Source organism: Sinohyriopsis cumingii, chromosome 14 (genome assembly GCF_028554795.1).
Source record: "Sinohyriopsis cumingii isolate HCF-2022 chromosome 14, ASM2855479v2, whole genome shotgun sequence".
Taxonomy (NCBI): Eukaryota; Metazoa; Mollusca; class Bivalvia; order Unionida; family Unionidae; genus Sinohyriopsis; species Sinohyriopsis cumingii.
In genome coordinates, this window is record NC_142974.1 from 93,099,822 (window position 1) to 93,124,661 (window position 24,840).

At 39.8% G+C, this 24,840-nt stretch overlaps 1 protein-coding gene across 6 annotated transcripts in view; it reads left to right on the forward strand.

Moving 5' to 3' along the window:
- LOC149784409 (uncharacterized) overlaps nucleotides 1-24,840 on the forward strand; it is a 176,243-nt gene that overhangs the window by 88,809 nt on the left and 62,594 nt on the right. For 2 of the 6 annotated variants that reach the window (XM_089932458.1, XM_089932459.1), the window contains exons 6-9: nucleotides 3,175-3,195; nucleotides 11,890-11,910; nucleotides 16,248-16,268; nucleotides 20,612-20,632. In XM_089932458.1, the coding sequence (XP_089788584.1) occupies nucleotides 3,175-3,195; nucleotides 11,890-11,910; nucleotides 16,248-16,268; nucleotides 20,612-20,632 (84 nt within the window). Of the gene's footprint in view, nucleotides 1-3,174; nucleotides 3,196-7,531; nucleotides 7,553-11,889; nucleotides 11,911-16,247; nucleotides 16,269-20,611; nucleotides 20,633-24,840 lie in introns of all 6 variants that reach the window. The other 4 variants (XM_089932460.1, XM_089932462.1, XM_089932461.1 and 1 more) reach the window with 4 other exon arrangements.

The following is a 24,840-nucleotide window of genomic DNA, read 5'->3' on the forward strand; positions in this document are numbered from 1 at the left end:
AACATCATAGCCCCTTATGAATGGCTGCAGCTGCGCAGCCCATCACCGCAGCAACTCCAAAAGCTACCATGAGCAGCGGCCTGAGCTGAAAACGAGCCTCTGGTCCATAAAAATAAAAATATAGTAGCATGACATATTACGTCATCATGCCGTACATTTCAGCGGATGTTACGCTGTCTCCACAGCAGAAAAAAAGTGTCGCTGTAGCTGCCACTCATAAAATACCTCCCTCCATCCAACTCAAAGCTTCTTACCTCCTCGGACCCAATAGACGCATGCTGACCCAGCCTCAAACCACTTCCTTGGCCAAACACAAGACAGCTCGGAAAGTCATCATCCTGAACCCATCCTCGGCACAGGTGTCCAAGCAAGAAGGATGTATCTCTCCTCTGCCAAAACTTCACTGCCAGTTATATTCGGTATCGGTGAGGATCTCCATCTGCATGTAAAAGGGATTTCCGACAACAGAAAAAAGTTCTAGGCAACTTTGATCTCAAAGATCTCTTTGCTTCTCCCTCTTTCCGATGCGTCTGATTTCATAACCAACTTCCTGAACTGACAAACTCCTATGAGAGCTGTATCATCAATCTTCAAAATTATTACAATGGACAGGACTCCCACTGGGTCGCTATCGTGAATGATCCTCGTTCTAGCGATGTAGACTATTTCGGTTCATTTGGTTCGCTTCCACCCGATGAGGTTGCACGATATCTCCGCTCGTTACATACAGGAGCAGTCTATAAACCCTTTCAGCTTCAAAACGTCAACGATAGCAACTGTGGATGGTACGAATTGAATTACAACCAGGGCAGACACAGAGGGAAATAACCCTTCGAAACACTTTTAGATCTTCTTTAGTACCATGGACTCGTGGTGTCTCAAGTGTAAAGCCAAGAAGGAGAGTGTGAACCCTCTCGAGTTGGTCACCAAACATAGGAGACTCATGTTCCAATCCAGGTGTGCTGCCTGCGGTTCCAACCAAACACACTTCATCAAACAACAGGACACTAAAATGTAGAGCAATCTGTATAGAATCTGCATCATTGCAGACATTGTGAGCTCAATGCGAGATGCGTGGACCTTCAAGTGGAAAGAAATATGTGCTTGGGATAATGTAAAGAATGGGGATATCGAACTTTTCTTGGGGTGGGGGCCATAGATGTCCATGCCCTCGTTGAGAACTTCCAAGACATCGAGGTGGGTGGATGTTGCCAGGACATAGATACACAGAGTCATGGAACCCGTTAGATCAACAACTGGATGAAGACGATTAGCCACAACCAGGTCAGGAACCCTACAACGGCGTCGATGCCGTCGCGAAGCACCACGATATATGTTACAGAGATCATCGCGACGATAAAAAGGGTGCGATCGAGTCATGCTAAAATATTTAAAAGAACTCAAGCCAAAAGAAATAAGAGCACGTCTGGCGCCAATATGCTTGACCTGCGATGTAATTAATAGATTTCAAAAGTCAAATAAACCAGGAAAGAAATATCCCAATTCAGCTAGTTGTATATATATTTCGAACACATTTAGAAAAGTACCCCTGAAATAGGGGCCCCGAGTGGCCGAGTGGTCTAAAGCGCTCTCCGTTAAGGATCACTGCCATCTCACCTCTGTCTGCGGCGGTTCGAGTCTAGGATTCAGTCAATGTGGGTATGTGAGAAAGCTTGCCAGTAGCTTCTCGTGGGTCGGTGGTTCTTTCCGGGGTTTTCCCGGGTTCTTCCTCCACCATTAATACTGGCCGCCATGTATAGCCTAATGTGTGCTGAAAAATGGCGTTAAGCCCCAAAACAACAACCAAAAAAAAACCTGAAATATTAACAGGTTTTTCTATGAAAGCTACATAAAGAGTCTGAGTCGATTAGGTAAATGTCTTTTTAAGCCTAATCTAAAAGAAAGAGTTCTGAAATAGGAAATTATAACTGAATGCACAAAAATTAAAAGATCTTCCGCCTAATAGTAGAAAAACATATACTTTATAGAATATAACGGAAGAGACATAGCATAAGTTCATCTTATTCGCGTACTTTGTCATGAAAAACCACTTGACAAAATCCACAAAATAATCTTACACATTTTCAATCCTTCCCGCCTAATATTATACCTTTATCGTTATTTTAAATCAAAATAAATTGATCTAGTAGACATAATATGATGTTTTGTCAAGAAATGTTCTAATGCTAAATAGGAAAACAAATACGATCGGAAATTTAGTCTTGTTAGAGCGTATGCATCGGATTCTGGTTCGAACGCCGGCTAAACTCAACATTAAAACGTTCCTGTTAAATCAGTTCGGCATGGTGTCAGGATAGAGCGACTTGTGGGAGCATAGTACTACGTGTCGACATCATAGTGACCTAGTGCCAGACATCACTTTAAACTTTCATACTGCACACATCGAAGTAATATAACTAAAATTGTTAAAGTTTCGTTAAACATCCCAAACACCCAGATACACACAAATGTAGGCTGTATTCATGGGATCATTAAAACAGGATCTGCTCACTCGGATTTGTGACAATTCCCTTAGATCCACCGATTGAACGCTAAATTTTCCGTTACAAATCAAGGTTGCCTTAAAGAAATTTTTTCAGGACCTTTCATTAAATACGTAGAGGTCATGAAACTCTCGTTATACCTTAAAAGTACAGTGCTCATATTGGTCAAATTGTCCATTATATTAGATAAGTTTCAGTTATTGGCAGAGAAAAGAAACTTTATTTTACACAAAGAACAAGGAGAGTTTGTAGATTACATTTTGTTTCAAGTACTTGTTTTGAGTCTCTTAAGAGCTATGCAAATTAAACATACAATGTATTTTTAAAATTAAATAACAGCATTTGAATTATATTAAATTTATTTTAGGAAAAGATTATATTCACGCTGACATCTTCGTAAGTGACCTTATGTCGTGTACGTTTCTTTGCTTGTTTTCCTAGGCGTTTATTTCACAAAATCCAGATGTTCGTCACAATAGATTAACGCTTATCATTGAGAAAGGCAAAACTCAAAGATATGTGGCATGAAACGAGTCTTTCACAATAGTGTTGGACCATGTTTTTACTCGTGTATATTATGGTACATGTGTTTTGATGTTTTGCATTTATAGTTTTAATTTATTCGAATTCCTGGCGACAAAAGCTTCACACAAACTTTCTTTTCTTTCAGGAAGAAGAAGGGAGAAGAAAGGTAAGTAGAGATTAATATCAAATAATAAACATGGCATCTATGTGACTGGCTTCCGTTTCACAGTTAGCCCGCTGAAACAAACAAGAGATATTGCAATTATGTTTCAGATCGTCAATGAGTGATTGCCGTTTGTTATTCTGATCGGTACAGAGAGAAGGATTAGTCAAAAGATCACCGTATATAAATTCTCTACATATGTATACGACCGGTGCTACGTTTGCTCTGTCTGAAGCATAGGTACTTTATTGTCAAAACGAGGGCGAAAGAGACAGCAATATTTTTTCTCGTGACAAAAAGATTATAGGGAACGCAATGTAGTGTCTATAACTCACAGTTTTCATGCGTCCTCATGAACAAGAAAGAAATGATGCGTTTCAGAGACTGATAGGATAAGGATGCTTTACTTTGATGGGAATGGATACTTGTAATTTTAAATTGCATTTTGTTCAGGTATTCATTTTGATGTTGGTAACTTTAATACTACTACTACTACTGGTAGTACTAATAATAATATCGTAAGTAGTTTTAAAAATAAATAATATATGTTTTTCAATAAAAATGACAGACATGCAGACATCTTCCTTGTGTGACCTTATTTCTTGTGAGTTTCTTTGCTTGTGTTCCTCGACATTTATTCCATGAAACCCATATACTCATCGCAATAGTAGATTAACTCTTATTCTTCAACAAAGCAAAACTCAATGGCATGTGTCATGAATGTGTTCTTTATTTTGCAATAGGCTAGGCCCCTGTTTATATTCTTCTACAGATTATAATACTTGTATTTTTATGTGTTCGTGTCTATATTTGTACAAGTCCTACGTGATGATGACGGAGGACATGCAGAAGTATCAAGACGTCGATACGGGCACACACGTGACATATTCCACTTTGATGTCTCCAAACACACCGAACGTATCTAAGACGTCCCAGCCGATATCGAAATCCGATGGACGGTGGTTCCAGGAGCTGATTGCGTTTGCTACGCGCTGGAGACCTCATACTTATTCATGACGTTACACGTACTTAATGGAAAAATGAATGTCTTTGTATAGACAACATGCTTAGAAATTAAACTCCTCTACGCAGACGACAAAACGGAGTCTCCCTTGCCACCACAATCGTTCCTTTCCTCCAAATCTCGGTTCCCAAGTTAGTCGCTAACATCATAGCCCCTTATGAATGGCTGCAGCTGCGCAGCCCATCACCGCAGCAACTCCAAAAGCTACCATGAGCAGCGGCCTGAGCTGAAAACGAGCCTCTGGTCCATAAAAATAAAAATATAGTAGCATGACATATTACGTCATCATGCCGTACATTTCAGCGGATGTTACGCTGTCTCCACAGCAGAAAAAAAGTGTCGCTGTAGCTGCCACTCATAAAATACCTCCCTCCATCCAACTCAAAGCTTCTTACCTCCTCGGACCCAATAGACGCATGCTGACCCAGCCTCAAACCACTTCCTTGGCCAAACACAAGACAGCTCGGAAAGTCATCATCCTGAACCCATCCTCGGCACAGGTGTCCAAGCAAGAAGGATGTATCTCTCCTCTGCCAAAACTTCACTGCCAGTTATATTCGGTATCGGTGAGGATCTCCATCTGCATGTAAAAGGGATTTCCGACAACAGAAAAAAGTTCTAGGCAACTTTGATCTCAAAGATCTCTTTGCTTCTCCCTCTTTCCGATGCGTCTGATTTCATAACCAACTTCCTGAACTGACAAACTCCTATGAGAGCTGTATCATCAATCTTCAAAATTATTACAATGGACAGGACTCCCACTGGGTCGCTATCGTGAATGATCCTCGTTCTAGCGATGTAGACTATTTCGGTTCATTTGGTTCGCTTCCACCCGATGAGGTTGCACGATATCTCCGCTCGTTACATACAGGAGCAGTCTATAAACCCTTTCAGCTTCAAAACGTCAACGATAGCAACTGTGGATGGTACGAATTGAATTACAACCAGGGCAGACACAGAGGGAAATAACCCTTCGAAACACTTTTAGATCTTCTTTAGTACCATGGACTCGTGGTGTCTCAAGTGTAAAGCCAAGAAGGAGAGTGTGAACCCTCTCGAGTTGGTCACCAAACATAGGAGACTCATGTTCCAATCCAGGTGTGCTGCCTGCGGTTCCAACCAAACACACTTCATCAAACAACAGGACACTAAAATGTAGAGCAATCTGTATAGAATCTGCATCATTGCAGACATTGTGAGCTCAATGCGAGATGCGTGGACCTTCAAGTGGAAAGAAATATGTGCTTGGGATAATGTAAAGAATGGGGATATCGAACTTTTCTTGGGGTGGGGGCCATAGATGTCCATGCCCTCGTTGAGAACTTCCAAGACATCGAGGTGGGTGGATGTTGCCAGGACATAAATACACAGAGTCATGGAACCCGTTAGATCAACAACTGGATGAAGACGATTAGCCTCAACCAGGTCAGGAACCCTACAACGGCGTCGATGCCGTCGCGAAGCACCACGATATATGTTACAGAGATCTCGCGACGATAAAAAGGGTGCGATCGAGTCATGCTAAAATATTCAAAAGAACTCAAGCCAAAAGAAATAAGAGCACGTCTGGCGCCAATATGCTTGACCTGCGATGTAATTAATAGATTTCAAAAATCAAATAAACCAGGAAAGAAATATCCCAATTCAGCTAGTTGTATATATATTTCGAACACATTTAGAAAAGTACCCCTGAAATAGGGGCCCCGAGTGGCCGAGTGGTCTAAAGCGCTCTCCGTTACGGATCACTGCCATCTCACCTCTGTCTGCGGCGGTTCGAATCTAGGATTCAGTCAATGTGGGTATGTGAGAAAGCTTGCCAGTAGCTTCTCGTGGGTCGGTGGTTCATTCCGGGGTTTTCCCGGGTTCTTCCTCCACCATTAATACTGGCCGCCATGTATAGCCTATCGTGTGCTGAAAAATGGCGTTAAGCCCCAAAACAACAACAAAAAAAACCCATGAAATATTAACAGGTTTTTCTATGAAAGCTACATAAAGAGTCTGAGTCGATGAGGTAAATGTCTTTTTAAGCCTAATCTAAAAGAAAGAGTTCTGAAATAGGAAATTATAACTGAATGCACAAAAATTAAAAGATCTTCCGCCTAATAGTAGAAAAACATATACTTTATAGAATATAACGGAAGAGACATAGCATAAGTTCATCTTATTCGCGTACTTTGTCATGAAAAACCACTTGACAAAATCCACAAAATAATCTTACACATTTTCAATCCTTCCCGCTTAATATTATACCTTTATCGTTATTTTAAATCAAAATAAATTGATCTAGTAGACATAATATGATGTTTTGTCAAGAAATGTTCTAATGCTAAATAGGAAAACAAATACGATCGGAAATTTAGTCTTGTTAGAGCGTATGCATCGGATTCTGGTTCGAACGCCGGCTAAACTCAACATTAAAACGTTCCTGTTAAATCAGTTCGGCATGGTGTCAGGATAGAGCGACTTGTGGGAGCATAGTACTACGTGTCGACATCATAGTGACCTAGTGCCAGACATCACTTTAAACTTTCATACTGCACACATCGAAGTAATATAACTAAAATTGTTAAAGTTTCGTTAAACATCCCAAACACCCAGATACACACAAATGTAGGCTGTATTCATGGGATCATTAAAACAGGATCTGCTCACTCGGATTTGTGACAATTCCCTTAGATCCACCGATTGAACGCTAAATTTTCCGTTACAAATCAAGGTTGCCTTAAAGAAATTTTTTCAGGACCTTTCATTAAATACGTAGAGGTCATGAAACTCTCGTTATTCCTTAAAAGTACAGTGCTCATATTGGTCAAATTGTCCATTATATTAGATAAGTTTCAGTTATTGGCAGAGAAAAGAAACTTTATTTTACACAAAGAACAAGGAGAATTTGTAGATTACATTTTGTTTCAAATACTTGTTTTGAGTCTCTTAAGAGCTATGCAAATTAAACATACAATGTATTTTTAAAATTAAATAACAGCATTTGAATTATATTAAATTTATTTTTAGGAAAAGATTATATTCACGCTGACATCTTCGTAAGTGACCTTATGTCGTGTACGTTTCTTTGCTTGTTTTCCTAGGCGTTTATTTCACAAAATCCAGATGTTCGTCACAATAGATTAACGCTTATCATTGAGAAAGGCAAAACTCAAAGATATGTGGCATGAAACGAGTCTTTCACAATAGTGTTGGACCATGTTTTTACTCGTGTATATTATGGTACATGTGTTTTGATGTTTTGCATTTATATTTTTAATTTATTCGAATTCCTGGCGACAAAAGCTTCACACAAACTTTCTTTTCTTTCAGGATGAAGAAGGGAGAAGAAAGGTAAGTAGAGATTAATATCAAATAATAAACATGGCATCTATGTGACTGGCTTCCGTTTCACAGTTAGCCCGCTGAAACAAACAAGAGATCTTGCAATTATGTTTCAGATCGTCAATGAGTGATTGCCGTTTGTTATTCTGATCGGAACAGAGAGAAGGATTAGTCAAAAGATCACCGTATATAAATTCTCTACATATGTATACGACCGATACTACGTTTGCTCTGTCTGAAGCATAGGTACTTTATTGTCAAAACGAGGGCGAAAGAGACAGCAATATTTTTTCTCGTGACAAAAAGATTATAGGGAACGCAATGTAGTTGTCTATAACTCACAGTTTTCATGCGTCCTCATGAACAAGAAAGAAATGATGCGTTTCAGAGACTGATAGGATAAGGTTGCTTTACTTTGATGGGAATGGATACTTGTAATTTTAAATTGCATTTTGTTCAGGTATTCATTTTGATGTTGGTAACTTTAATACTACTACTACTACTGGTAGTACTAATAATAATATCGTAAGTAGTTTTAAAAATAAATAATATATGTTTTTCAATAAAAATGACAGACACGCAGACATCTTCCTTGTGTGACCTTATTTCTTGTGCGTTTCTTTGCTTGTGTTCCTCGACATTTATTCCATGAAACCCATATACTCATCGCAATAGTAGATTAACTCTTGTTCTTCAACAAAGCAAAACTCAATGGCATGTGTCATGAATGTGTTCTTTATTTTGCAATAGGCTAGGCCCCTGTTTATATTCTTCTACAGATTATAATACTTGTATTTTTATGTTTTCGAGTCTATATTTGTACAAGTCCTACGTGATGATGACGGAGGACATGCAGAAGTATCAAGACGTCGATACGGGCACACACGTGACATATTCCACTTTGATGTCTCCAAACACACCGAACGTATCTAAGACGTCCCAGCCGATATCGAAATCCGATGGACGGTGGTTCCAGAAGCTGATTGTGTTTGCTACGCGCTGGAGACCTCATACCTATTCATGGCGTTGCACGTACTTAATGGAAAAATGAATGTCCTTGTATAGACAACATGCTTAGAAATTAAACTCCTCAGCGCAGACGACAAAACGGAGTCTCCCTTGCCACCACAATCGTTCCTTTCCTCCAAATCTCGGTTCCCAAGTTAGTCGCTAACGTCATAGCCCCTTATGAATGGCTGCAGCTGCGCAGCCCATCACCGCAGCAACTCCAAAAGCTACCATGAGCAGCGGCCTGAGCTGAAAACGAGCCTCTGGTCCATAAAAATAAAAATATAGTAGCATGACATATTACGTCATCATGCCGTACATTGCAGCGGATGTTACGCTGTCTCCACAGCAGAAAAAAAGTATCGCTGTAGCTGCCACTCATAAAATACCTCCCTCCATCCAACTCAAAGCTTCTTACCTCCTCGGACCCAATAGACGCATGCTGACCTAGCCTCAAACCACTTCCTTGGCCAAACACAAGACAGCTCGGAAAGTCATCATCCTGAACCCATCCTCGGCACAGGTGTCCAAGCAAGAAGGATGTATCTCTCCTCTGCCAAAACTTCGCTGCCAGTTATATTCGGTATCGGTGAGGATCTCCATCTGCATGTAAAAGGGATTTCCGACAACAGAAAAAAGTTCTAGGCAACTTTGATCTCAAAGATCTCTTTGCTTCTCCCTCTTTCCGATGCGTCTGATTTCATAACCAACTTCCTGAACTGACAAACTCCTATGAGAGCTGTATCATCAATCTTCAAAATTATTACAATGGACAGGACTCCCACTGGGTCGCTATCGTGAATGATCCTCGTTCTAGCGATGTAGACTATTTCGGTTCATTTGGTTCGCTTCCACCCGATGAGGTTGCACGATATCTCCGCTCGTTACACACAGGAGCAGTCTATAAACCCTTTCAGCTTCAAAACGTCAACGATAGCAACTGTGGATGGTACGAATTGAATTACAACCAGGGCAGACACAGAGGGAAATAACCCTTCGAAACACTTTTAGATCTTCTTTAGTACCATGGACTCGTGGTGTCTCAAGTGTAAAGCCAAGAAGGAGAGTGTGAACCCTCTCGAGTTGGTCACCAAACATAGGAGACTCATGTTCCAATCCAGGTGTGCTGCCTGCGGTTCCAACCAAACACACTTCATCAAACAACAGGACACTAAAATGTAGAGCAATCTGTATAGAATCTGCATCATTGCAGACATTGTGAGCTCAATGCGAGATGCGTGGACCTTCAAGTGGAAAGAAATATGTGCTTGGGATAATGTAAAGAATGGGGATATCGAACTTTTCTTGGGGTGGGGGCCATAGATGTCCATGCCCTCGTTGAGAACTTCCAAGACATCGAGGTGGGTGGATGTTGCCAGGACATAGATACACAGAGTCATGGAACCCGTTAGATCAACAACTGGATGAAGACGATTAGCCACAACCAGGTCAGGAACCCTACAACGGCGTCGATGCCGTCGCGAAGCACCACGATATATGTTACAGAGATCATCGCGACGATAAAAAGGGTGCGATCGAGTCATGCTAAAATATTTAAAAGAACTCAAGCCAAAAGAAATAAGAGCACGTCTGGCGCCAATATGCTTGACCTGCGATGTAATTAATAGATTTCAAAAAGCAAATAAACCAGGAAAGAAATATCCGAATTCAGCTAGTTGTATATATATTTCGAACACATTTAGAAAAGTACCCCTGAAATAGGGGCCCCGAGTGGCCGAGTGGTCTAAAGCGCTCTCCGTTACGGATCACTGCCATCTCACCTCTGTCTGCGGCGGTTCGAGTCTAGGATTCAGTCAATGTGGGTATGTGAGAAAGCTTGCCAGTAGCTTCTCGTGGGTCGCTGGTTCTTTCCGGGGTTTTCCCGGGTTCTTCCTCCACCATTAATACTGGCCGCCATGTATAGCCTATCGTGTGCTGAAAAATGGCGTTAAGCCCCAAAACAACAACAAAAAAAAACCTGAAATATCAACACGTGTTTCTATGAAAGCTGCATAAAGAGTCTGAGTCGATTAGGTAAATGTCTTTTTAAGCCTAATCTAAAGGAAAGAGTTCTGAAATAGGAAATTATAACTGAATGCACAAAAATTAAAAGATCTTCCGCCTAATAGTAGAAAAACATATACTTTATAGAATATAACGGAAGAGACATAGCATAAGTTCATCTTATTCGCGTACTTTGTCATGAAAAACCACTTGACAAAATCCACAAAATAATCTTACACATTTTCAATCCTTCCCGCCTAATATTATACCTTTATCGTTATTTTAAATCAAAATAAATTGATCTAGTAGACATAATATGATGTTTTGTCAAGAAATGTTCTAATGCTAAATAGGAAAACAAATACGATCGGAAATTTAGTCTTGTTAGAGCGTATGCATCGGATTCTGGTTCGAACGCCGGCTAAACTCAACATTAAAACGTTCCTGTTAAATCAGTTCGGCATGGTGTCAGGATAGAGCGACTTGTGGGAGCATAGTACTACGTGTCGACATCATAGTGACCTAGTGCCAGACATCACTTTAAACTTTCATACTGCACACATCGAAGTAATATAACTAAAATTGTTAAAGTTTCGTTAAACATCCCAAACACCCAGATACACACAAATGTAGGCTGTATTCATGGGATCATTAAAACAGGATCTGCTCACTCGGATTTGTGATAATTCCCTTAGATCCACCGATTGAACGCTAAATTTTCCGTTACAAATCAAGGTTGCCTTAAAGAAATTTTTTCAGGACCTTTCATTAAATACGTAGAGGTCATGAAACTCTCGTTATTCCTTAAAAGTACAGTGCTCATATTGGTCAAATTGTCCATTATATTAGATAAGTTTCAGTTATTGGCAGAGAAAAGAAACTTTATTTTACACAAAGAACAAGGAGAATTTGTAGATTACATTTTGTTTCAAATACTTGTTTTGAGTCTCTTAAGAGCTATGCAAATTAAACATACAATGTATTTTTAAAATTAAATAACAGCATTTTGAATTATATTAAATTTATTTTAGGAAAAGATTATATTCACGCTGACATCTTCGTAAGTGACCTTATGTCGTGTACGTTTCTTTGCTTGTTTTCCTAGGCGTTTATTTCACAAAATCCAGATGTTCGTCACAATAGATTAACGCTTATCATTGAGAAAGGCAAAACTCAAAGATATGTGGCATGAAACGAGTCTTTCACAATAGTGTTGGACCATGTTTTTACTCGTGTATATTATGGTACATGTGTTTTGATGTTTTGCATTTATATTTTTAATTTATTCGAATTCCTGGCGACAAAAGCTTCACACAAACTTTCTTTTCTTTCAGGATGAAGAAGGGAGAAGAAAGGTAAGTAGAGATTAATATCAAATAATAAACATGGCATCTATGTGACTGGCTTCCGTTTCACAGTTAGCCCGCTGAAACAAACAAGAGATCTTGCAATTATGTTTCAGATCGTCAATGAGTGATTGCCGTTTGTTATTCTGATCGGAACAGAGAGAAGGATTAGTCAAAAGATCACCGTATATAAATTCTCTACATATGTATACGACCGATACTACGTTTGCTCTGTCTGAAGCATAGGTACTTCATTGTCAAAACGAGGGCGAAAGAGACAGCAATATTTTTTCTCGTGACAAAAAGATTATAGGGAACGCAATGTAGTTGTCTATAACTCACAGTTTTCATGCGTCCTCATGAACAAGAAAGAAATGATGCGTTTCAGAGACTGATAGGATAAGGTTGCTTTACTTTGATGGGAATGGATACTTGTAATTTTAAATTGCATTTTGTTCAGGTATTCATTTTGATGTTGGTAACTTTAATACTACTACTACTACTGGTAGTACTAATAATAATATCGTAAGTAGTTTTAAAAATAAATAATATATGTTTTTCAATAAAAATGACAGATATGCAGACATCTTCCTTGTGTGACCTTATTTCTTGTGCGTTTCTTTGCTTGTGTTCCTCGACATTTATTCCATGAAACCCATATACTCATCGCAATAGTAGATTAACTCTTGTTCTTCAACAAAGCAAAACTCAATGGCATGTGTCATGAATGTGTTCTTTATTTTGCAATAGGCTAGGCCCCTGTTTATATTCTTATGCAGATTATAATACTTGTGTTTTTATGTTTTCGTGTCTATATTTGTACAAGTCCTACGTGATGATGACGGAGGACATGCAGAAGTATCAAGACGTCGATACGGGCACACACGTGACATATTCCACTTTGATGTCTCCAAACACACCGAACGTATCTAAGACGTCCCAGCCGATATCGAAATCCGATGGACGGTGGTTCCAGAAGCTGATTGTGTTTGCTACGCGCTGGAGACCTCATACCTATTCATGGCGTTGCACGTACTTAATGGAAAAATGAATGTCCTTGTATAGACAACATGCTTAGAAATTAAACTCCTCAGCGCAGACGACAAAACGGAGTCTCCCTTGCCACCACAATCGTTCCTTTCCTCCAAATCTCGGTTCCCAAGTTAGTCGCTAACGTCATAGCCCCTTATGAATGGCTGCAGCTGCGCAGCCCATCACCGCAGCAACTCCAAAAGCTACCATGAGCAGCGGCCTGAGCTGAAAACGAGCCTCTGGTCCATAAAAATAAAAATATAGTAGCATGACATATTACGTCATCATGCCGTACATTTCAGCGGATGTTACGCTGTCTCCACAGCAGAAAAAAAGTATCGCTGTAGCTGCCACTCATAAAATACCTCCCTCCATCCAACTCAAAGCTTCTTACCTCCTCGGACCCAATAGACGCATGCTGACCTAGCCTCAAACCACTTCCTTGGCCAAACACAAGACAGCTCGGAAAGTCATCATCCTGAACCCATCCTCGGCACAGGTGTCCAAGCAAGAAGGATGTATCTCTCCTCTGCCAAAACTTCGCTGCCAGTTATATTCGGTATCGGTGAGGATCTCCATCTGCATGTAAAAGGGATTTCCGACAACAGAAAAAAGTTCTAGGCAACTTTGATCTCAAAGATCTCTTTGCTTCTCCCTCTTTCCGATGCGTCTGATTTCATAACCAACTTCCTGAACTGACAAACTCCTATGAGAGCTGTATCATCAATCTTCAAAATTATTACAATGGACAGGACTCCCACTGGGTCGCTATCGTGAATGATCCTCGTTCTAGCGATGTAGACTATTTCGGTTCATTTGGTTCGCTTCCACCCGATGAGGTTGCACGATATCTCCGCTCGTTACACACAGGAGCAGTCTATAAACCCTTTCAGCTTCAAAACGTCAACGATAGCAACTGTGGATGGTACGAATTGAATTACAACCAGGGCAGACACAGAGGGAAATAACCCTTCGAAACACTTTTAGATCTTCTTTAGTACCATGGACTCGTGGTGTCTCAAGTGTAAAGCCAAGAAGGAGAGTGTGAACCCTCTCGAGTTGGTCACCAAACATAGGAGACTCATGTTCCAATCCAGGTGTGCTGCCTGCGGTTCCAACCAAACACACTTCATCAAACAACAGGACACTAAAATGTAGAGCAATCTGTATAGAATCTGCATCATTGCAGACATTGTGAGCTCAATGCGAGATGCGTGGACCTTCAAGTGGAAAGAAATATGTGCTTGGGATAATGTAAAGAATGGGGATATCGAACTTTTCTTGGGGTGGGGGCCATAGATGTCCATGCCCTCGTTGAGAACTTCCAAGACATCGAGGTGGGTGGATGTTGCCAGGACATAGATACACAGAGTCATGGAACCCGTTAGATCAACAACTGGATGAAGACGATTAGCCACAACCAGGTCAGGAACCCTACAACGGCGTCGATGCCGTCGCGAAGCACCACGATATATGTTACAGAGATCATCGCGACGATAAAAAGGGTGCGATCGAGTCATGCTAAAATATTTAAAAGAACTCAAGCCAAAAGAAATAAGAGCACGTCTGGCGCCAATATGCTTGACCTGCGATGTAATTAATAGATTTCAAAAAGCAAATAAACCAGGAAAGAAATATCCGAATTCAGCTAGTTGTATATATATTTCGAACACATTTAGAAAAGTACCCCTGAAATAGGGGCCCCGAGTGGCCGAGTGGTCTAAAGCGCTCTCCGTTACGGATCACTGCCATCTCACCTCTGTCTGCGGCGGTTCGAGTCTAGGATTCAGTCAATGTGGGTATGTGAGAAAGCTTGCCAGTAGCTTCTCGTGGGTCGCTGGTTCTTTCCGGGGTTTTCCCGGGTTCTTCCTCCACCATTAATACTGGCCGCCATGTATAGCCTATCGTGTGCTGAAAAATGGCGTTAAGCCCCAAAACAACAACCAAAAAAAAACCTGAAAAATTAACAGGTTTTTCTATGAAAGCTACATAAAGAGTCTGAGTCGATTAGGTAAATGTCTTTTTAAGCCTAATCTAAAAGAAAGAGTTCTGAAATAGGAAATTATAACTGAATGCACAAAAATTAATAGATCATCCGCCTAATAGTAGAAAAACATATACTTTATAGAATATAACGGAAGAGACATAGCATAAGTTCATCTTATTCGCGTACTTTGTCATGAAAAACCACTTGACAAAATCCACAAAATAATCTTACACATTTTCAATCCTTCCCGCCTAATATTATACCTTTATCGTTATTTTAAATCAAAATAAATTGATCTAGTAGACATAATATGATGTTTTGTCAAGAAATGTTCTAATGCTAAATAGGAAAACAAATACGATCGGAAATTTAGTCTTGTTAGAGCGTATGCATCGGATTCTGGTTCGAACGCCGGCTAAACGCAACATTAAAACGTTCCTGTTAAATCAGTTCGGCATGGTGTCAGGATAGAGCGACTTGTGGGAGCATAGTACTACGTGTCGACATCATAGTGACCTAGTGCCAGACATCACTTTAAACTTTCATACTGCACACATCGAAGTAATATAACTAAAATTGTTAAAGTTTCGTTAAACATCCCAAACACCCAGATACACACAAATGTAGGCTGTATTCATGGGATCATTAAAACAGGATCTGCTCACTCGGATTTGTGACAATTCCCTTAGATCCACCGATTGAACGCTAAATTTTCCGTTACAAATCAAGGTTGCCTTAAAGAAATTTTTTCAGGACCTTTCATTAAATACGTAGAGGTCATGAAACTCTCGTTATTCCTTAAAAGTACAGTGCTCATATTGGTCAAATTGTCCATTATATTAGATAAGTTTCAGTTATTGGCAGAGAAAAGAAACTTTATTTTACACAAAGAACAAGGAGAATTTGTAGATTACATTTTGTTTCAAATACTTGTTTTGAGTCTCTTAAGAGCTATGCAAATTAAACATACAATGTATTTTTAAAATTAAATAACAGCATTTGAATTATATTAAATTTATTTTAGGAAAAGATTATATTCACGCTGACATCTTCGTAAGTGACCTTATGTCGTGTACGTTTCTTTGCTTGTTTTCCTAGGCGTTTATTTCACAAAATCCAGATGTTCGTCACAATAGATTAACGCTTATCATTGAGAAAGGCAAAACTCAAAGATATGTGGCATGAAACGAGTCTTTCACAATAGTGTTGGACCATGTTTTTACTCGTGTATATTATGGTACATGTGTTTTGATGTTTTGCATTTATATTTTTAATTTATTCGAATTCCTGGCGACAAAAGCTTCACACAAACTTTCTTTTCTTTCAGGATGAAGAAGGGAGAAGAAAGGTAAGTAGAGATTAATATCAAATAATAAACATGGCATCTATGTGACTGGCTTCCGTTTCACAGTTAGCCCGCTGAAACAAACAAGAGATCTTGCAATTATGTTTCAGATCGTCAATGAGTGATTGCCGTTTGTTATTCTGATCGGTACAGAGAGAAGGATTAGTCAAAAGATCACCGTATATAAATTCTCTACATATGTATACGACCGGTACTACGTTTGCTCTGTATGAAGCATAGGTACTTTATTGTCAAAACGAGAGCGAAAGACACAGCCATATCTTTTCTCGTGACAAAAAGATTATAGGGAACGCAATGTAGTTGTCTATAACTCACAGTTTTCATGCGTCCTCATGAACAAGAAAGAAATGATGCGTTTCAGAGACTGATAGGATAAGGTTGCTTTACTTTGATGGGAATGGATCCTTGTAATTTTAAATTGCATTTTGTTCAGGTATTCATTTTGATCTTGGTTACTTTAATACTACTACTACTACTACTGGTAGTACTAATACTAATATCGTAAGTAGTTTTAAAAATAAATAATATATGTTTTTCAATAAAAATGACAGACATGCAGACATCTTCCTTGTGTGACCTTATTTCTTGTGCGTTTCTTTGCTTGTGTTCCTCGACATTTATTCCATGAAACCCATATACTCATCGCAATAGTAGATTAACTCTTATTCTTCAACAAAGCAAAACTCAATGGCATGTGTCATGAATGTGTTCTTTATTTTGCAATAGGCTAGGCCCCTGTTTATATTCTTCTACAGATTATAATACTTGTATTTTTATGTTTTCGTGTCTATATTTGTACAAGTCCTACGTGATGATGACGGAGGACATGCAGAAGTATCAAGACGTCGATACGGGCACACACGTGACATATTCCACTTTGATGTCTCCAAACACACCGAACGTATCTAAGACGTCCCAGCCGATATCGAAATCCGATGGACGGTGGTTCCAGGAGCTGATTGTGTTTGCTACGCGCTGGAGACCTCATACCTATTCATGGCGTTGCACGTACTTAATGGAAAAATGAATGTCCTTGTATAGACAACATGCTTAGAAATTAAACTCCTCAGCGCAGACGACAAAACGGAGTCTCCCTTGCCACCACAATCGTTCCTTTCCTCCAAATCTCGGTTCCCAAGTTAGTCGCTAACGTCATAGCCCCTTATGAATGGCTGCAGCTGCGCAGCCCATCACCGCAGCAACTCCAAAAGCTACCATGAGCAGCGGCCTGAGCTGAAAACGAGCCTCTGGTCCATAAAAATAAAAATATAGTAGCATGACATATTACGTCATCATGCCGTACATTTCAGCGGATGTTACGCTGTCTCCACAGCAGAAAAAAAGTATCGCTGTAGCTGCCACTCATAAAATACCTCCCTCCATCCAACTCAAAGCTTCTTACCTCCTCGGACCCAATAGACGCATGCTGACCTAGCCTCAAACCACTTCCTTGGCCAAACACAAGACAGCTCGGAAAGTCATCATCCTGAACCCATCCTCGGCACAGGTGTCCAAGCAAGAAGGATGTATCTCTCCTCTGCCAAAACTTCACTGCCAGTTATATTCGGTATCGGTGAGGATCTCCATCTGCATGTAAAAGGGATTTCCAACAACAGAAAAAAGTTCTAGGCAACTTTGATCTCAAAGATCTCTTTGCTTCTCCCTCTTTCCGATGCGTCTGATTTCATAACCAACTTCCTGAACTGACAAACTCCTATGAGAGCTGTATCATCAATCTTCAAAATTATTACAATGGACAGGACTCCCACTGGGTCGCTATCGTGAATGATCCTCGTTCTAGCGATGTAGACTATTTCGGTTCATTTGGTTCGCTTCCACCCGATGAGGTTGCACGATATCTCCGCTCGTTACATACAGGAGCAGTCTATAAACCCTTTCAGCTTCAAAACGTCAACGATAGCAACTGTGGATGGTACGAATTGAATTACAACCAGGGCAGACACAGAGGGAAATAACCCTTCGAAACACTTTTAGATCTTCTTTAGTACCATGGACTCGTGGTGTCTCAAGTGTAAAGCCAAGAAGGAGAGTGTGAACCCTCTCGAGTTGGTCACCAAACATAGGAGACTCATGTTCCAATCCAGGTGTGCTGCCTGCGGTTCCAACCAAACACACTTCATCAAACAACAGGACACTAAAATGTAGAGCAATCTGTATAGAATCTGCATCATTGCAGACATTGTGAGCTCAATGCGAGATGCGTGGACCTTCAAGTGGAAAGAAATATGTGCTTGGGATAATGTAAAGAATGGGGATATCGAATTTTTCTTGGGGTTGGGGGCCATAGATGTCCATGCCCTCGTTGAGAACTTCCAAGACATCGAGGTGGGTGGATGTTGCCAGGACATAGATACACAGAGTCATGGAACCCGTTAGATCAACAACTGGATGAAGACGATTAGCCACAACCAGGTCAGGAACCCTACAACGGCGTCTATGCCGTCGCGAAGCACCACGATATATGTTACAGAGATCATCGCGACGATAAAAAGGGTGCGATCGAGTCATGCTAAAATATTTAAAAGAACTCAAGCCAAAAGAAATAAGAGCACGTCTGGCGCCAATATGCTTGACCTGCGATGTAATTAATAGATTTCAAAAAGCAAATAAACCAGGAAAGAAATATCCCAATTCAGCTAGTTGTATATATATATTTCGAACACATTTAGAAAAGTACCCCTGAAATAGGGGCCCCGAGTGGCCGAGTGGTCTAAAGCGCTCTCCGTTACGGATCACTGCCATCTCACCTCTGTCTGCGGCGGTTCGAGTCTAGGATTCAGTCAATGTGGGTATGTGAGAAAGCTTGCCAGTAGCTTCTCGTGGGTCGGTGGTTCTTTCCGGGGTTTTCCCGGGTTCTTCCTCCACCATTAATACTGGCCGCCATGTATAGCCTATCGTGTGCTGAAAAATGGCGTTAAGCCCCAAAACAACAACAAAACAAAAACCTGAAATATTAACAGGTTTTTCTCTGAAAGCTACATAAAGAGTCTGAGTCGATTAGGTAAATGTCTTTTTAAGCCTAATCTAAAAGAAAGAGTTCTGAAATAGGAAATTATAACTGAATGCACAAAAATTAAAAGATCTTCCGCCTAATAGTAGAAAAACATATACTTTATAGAATATAACGGAAGAGACATAGCATAAGTTCATCTTATTCGCGTACTTTGTCATGAAAAACCACTTGACAAAATCCACAAAATAATCTTACACATTTTCAATCCTTCCCGCCTAATATTATACCTTTATCGTTATTTTAAATCAAAATAAATTGATCTAGTAGACATAATATGATGTTTTGTCAAGAAATGTTCTAATGCTAAATAGGAAAACAAATACGATCGGAAATTTAGTCTTGTTAGAGCGTATGCATCGGATTCTGGTTCGAACGCCGGCTAAACGCAACATTAAAACGTTCCTGTTAAATCAGTTCGGCATGGTGTCAGGATAGAGCGACTTGTGGGAGCATAGTACTACGTGTCGACATCATAGTGACCTAGTGCCAGACATCACTTTAAACTTTCATACTGCACACATCGAAGTAATATAACTAAAATTGTTAAAGTTTCGTTAAACATCCCAAACACCCAGATACACACAAATGTAGGCTGTATTCATGGGATCATTAAAACAGGATCTGCTCACTCGGATTTGTGACAATTCCCTTAGATCCACCGATTGAACGCTAAATTTTCCGTTACAAATCAAGGTTGCCTTAAAGAAATTTTTTCAGGACCTTTCATTAAATACGTAGAGGTCATGAAACTCTCGTTATTCCTTAAAAGTACAGTGCTCATATTGGTCAAATTGTCCATTATATTAGATAAGTTTCAGTTATTGGCAGAGAAAAGAAACTTTATTTTACACAAAGAACAAGGAGAATTTGTAGATTACATTTTGTTTCAAATACTTGTTTTGAGTCTCTTAAGAGCTATGCAAATTAAACATACAATGTATTTTTAAAATTAAATAACAGCATTTGAATTATATTAAATTTATTTTAGGAAAAGATTATATTCACGCTGACATCTTCGTAAGTGACCTTATGTCGTGTACGTTTCTTTGCTTGTTTTCCTAGGCGTTTATTTCACAAAATCCAGATGTTCGTCACAATAGATTAACGCTTATCATTGAGAAAGGCAAAACTCAAAGATATGTGGCATGAAACGAGTCTTTCACAATAGTGTTGGACCATGTTTTTACTCGTGTATATTATGGTACATGTGTTTTGATGTTTTGCATTTATATTTTTAATTTATTCGAATTCCTGGCGACAAAAGCTTCACACAAACTTTCTTTTCTTTCAGGATGAAGAAGGGAGAAGAAAGGTAAGTAGAGATTAATATCAAATAATAAACATGGCATCTATGTGACTGGCTTCCGTTTCACAGTTAGCCCGCTGAAACAAACAAGAGATCTTGCAATTATGTTTCAGATCGTCAATGAGTGATTGCCGTTTGTTATTCTGATCGGTACAGAGAGAAGGATTAGTCAAAAGATCACCGTATATAAATTCTCTACATATGTATACGACCGGTACTACGTTTGCTCTGTATGAAGCATAGGTACTTTATTGTCAAAACGAGAGCGAAAGACACAGCCATATCTTTTCTCGTGACAAAAAGATTATAGGGAACGCAATGTAGTTGTCTATAACTCACAGTTTTCATGCGTCCTCATGAACAAGAAAGAAATGATGCGTTTCAGAGACTGATAGGATAAGGTTGCTTTACTTTGATGGGAATGGATCCTTGTAATTTTAAATTGCATTTTGTTCAGGTATTCATTTTGATCTTGGTTACTTTAATACTACTACTACTACTACTGGTAGTACTAATACTAATATCGTAAGTAGTTTTAAAAATAAATAATATATGTTTTTCAATAAAAATGACAGACATGCAGACATCTTCCTTGTGTGACCTTATTTCTTGTGCGTTTCTTTGCTTGTGTTCCTCGACATTTATTCCATGAAACCCATATACTCATCGCAATAGTAGATTAACTCTTATTCTTCAACAAAGCAAAACTCAATGGCATGTGTCATGAATGTGTTCTTTATTTTGCAATAGGCTAGGCCCCTGTTTATATTCTTCTACAGATTATAATACTTGTATTTTTATGTTTTCGTGTCTATATTTGTACAAGTCCTACGTGATGATGACGGAGGACATGCAGAAGTATCAAGACGTCGATACGGGCACACACGTGACATATTCCACTTTGATGTCTCCAAACACACCGAACGTATCTAAGACGTCCCAGCCGATATCGAAATCCGATGGACGGTGGTTCCAGGAGCTGATTGTGTTTGCTACGCGCTGGAGACCTCATACCTATTCATGGCGTTGCACGTACTTAATGGAAAAATGAATGTCCTTGTATAGACAACATGCTTAGAAATTAAACTCCTCAGCGCAGACGACAAAACGGAGTCTCCCTTGCCACCACAATCGTTCCTTTCCTCCAAATCTCGGTTCCCAAGTTAGTCGCTAACGTCATAGCCCCTTATGAATGGCTGCAGCTGCGCAGCCCATCACCGCAGCAACTCCAAAAGCTACCATGAGCAGCGGCCTGAGCTGAAAACGAGCCTCTGGTCCATAAAAATAAAAATATAGTAGCATGACATATTACGTCATCATGCCGTACATTTCAGCGGATGTTACGCTGTCTCCACAGCAGAAAAAAAGTATCGCTGTAGCTGCCACTCATAAAATACCTCCCTCCATCCAACTCAAAGCTTCTTACCTCCTCGGACCCAATAGACGCATGCTGACCTAGCCTCAAACCACTTCCTTGGCCAAACACAAGACAGCTCGGAAAGTCATCATCCTGAACCCATCCTCGGCACGGGTGTCCAAGCAAGAAGGATGTATCTCTCCTCTGCCAAAACTTCACTGCCAGTTATATTCGGTATCGGTGAGGATCTCCATCTGCATGTAAAAGGGATTTCCAACAACAGAAAAAAGTTCTAGGCAACTTTGATCTCAAAGATCTCTTTGCTTCTCCCTCTTTCCGATGCGTCTGATTTCATAACCAACTTCCTGAACTGACAAACTCCTATGAGAGCTGTATCATCAATCTTCAAAATTATTACAATGGACAGGACTCCCACTGGGTCGCTATCGTGAATGATCCTCGTTCTAGCGATGTAGACTATTTCGGTTCATTTGGTTCGCTTCCACCCGATGAGGTTGCACGATATCTCCGCTCGTTACATACAGGAGCAGTCTATAAACCCTTTCAGCTTCAAAACGTCAACGATAGCAACTGTGGATGGTACGAATTGAATTACAACCAGGGCAGACACAGAGGGAAATAACCCTTCGAAACACTTTTAGATCTTCTTTAGTACCATGGACTCGTGGTGTCTCAAGTGTAAAGCCAAGAAGGAGAGTGTGAACCCTCTCGAGTTGGTCACCAAACATAGGAGACTCATGTTCCAATCCAGGTGTGCTGCCTGCGGTTCCAACCAAACACACTTCATCAAACAACAGGACACTAAAATGTAGAGCAATCTGTATAGAATCTGCATCATTGCAGACATTGTGAGCTCAATGCGAGATGCGTGGACCTTCAAGTGGAAAGAAATATGTGCTTGGGATAATGTAAAGAATGGGGATATCGAACTTTTCTTGGGGTTGGGGGCCATAGATGTCCATGCCCTCGTTGAGAACTTCCAAGACATCGAGGTGGGTGGATGTTGCCAGGACATAGATACACAGAGTCATGGAACCCGTTAGATCAACAACTGGATGAAGACGATTAGCCACAACCAGGTCAGGAACCCTACAACGGCGTCTATGCCGTCGCGAAGCACCACGATATATGTTACAGAGATCATCGCGACGATAAAAAGGGTGCGATCGAGTCATGCTAAAATATTTAAAAGAACTCAAGCCAAAAGAAATAAGAGCACGTCTGGCGCCAATATGCTTGACCTGCGATGTAATTAATAGATTTCAAAAAGCAAATAAACCAGGAAAGAAATATCCCAATTCAGCTAGTTGTATATATATATTTCGAACACATTTAGAAAAGTACCCCTGAAATAGGGGCCCCGAGTGGCCGAGTGGTCTAAAGCGCTCTCCGTTACGGATCACTGCCATCTCACCTCTGTCTGCGGCGGTTCGAGTCTAGGATTCAGTCAATGTGGGTATGTGAGAAAGCTTGCCAGTAGCTTCTCGTGGGTCGGTGGTTCTTTCCGGGGTTTTCCCGGGTTCTTCCTCCACCATTAATACTGGCCGCCATGTATAGCCTATCGTGTGCTGAAAAATGGCGTTAAGCCCCAAAACAACAACAAAACAAAAACCTGAAATATTAACAGGTTTTTCTCTGAAAGCTACATAAAGAGTCTGAGTCGATTAGGTAAATGTCTTTTTAAGCCTAATCTAAAAGAAAGAGTTCTGAAATAGGAAATTATAACTGAATGCACAAAAATTAAAAGATCTTCCGCCTAATAGTAGAAAAACATATACTTTATAGAATATAACGGAAGAGACATAGCATAAGTTCATCTTATTCGCGTACTTTGTCATGAAAAACCACTTGACAAAATCCACAAAATAATCTTACACATTTTCAATCCTTCCCGCCTAATATTATACCTTTATCGTTATTTTAAATCAAAATAAATTGATCTAGTAGACATAATATGATGTTTTGTCAAGAAATGTTCTAATGCTAAATAGGAAAACAAATACGATCGGAAATTTAGTCTTGTTAGAGCGTATGCATCGGATTCTGGTTCGAACGCCGGCTAAACGCAACATTAAAACGTTCCTGTTAAATCAGTTCGGCATGGTGTCAGGATAGAGCGACTTGTGGGAGCATAGTACTACGTGTCGACATCATAGTGACCTAGTGCCAGACATCACTTTAAACTTTCATACTGCACACATCGAAGTAATATAACTAAAATTGTTAAAGTTTCGTTAAACATCCCAAACACCCAGATACACACAAATGTAGGCTGTATTCATGGGATCATTAAAACAGGATCTGCTCACTCGGATTTGTGACAATTCCCTTAGATCCACCGATTGAACGCTAAATTTTCCGTTACAAATCAAGGTTGCCTTAAAGAAATTTTTTCAGGACCTTTCATTAAATACGTAGAGGTCATGAAACTCTCGTTATTCCTTAAAAGTACAGTGCTCATATTGGTCAAATTGTCCATTATATTAGATAAGTTTCAGTTATTGGCAGAGAAAAGAAACTTTATTTTACACAAAGAACAAGGAGAATTTGTAGATTACATTTTGTTTCAAATACTTGTTTTGAGTCTCTTAAGAGCTATGCAAATTAAACATACAATGTATTTTTAAAATTAAATAACAGCATTTGAATTATATTAAATTTATTTCAGGAAAAGATTATATTCACGCTGACATCTTCGTAAGTGACCTTATGTCGTGTACGTTTCTTTGCTGGTTTTCCTAGGCGTTTATTTCACAAAATCCAGATGTTCGTCACAATAGATTAACGCTTATCATTGAGAAAGGCAAAACTCAAAGATATGTGGCATGAAACGAGT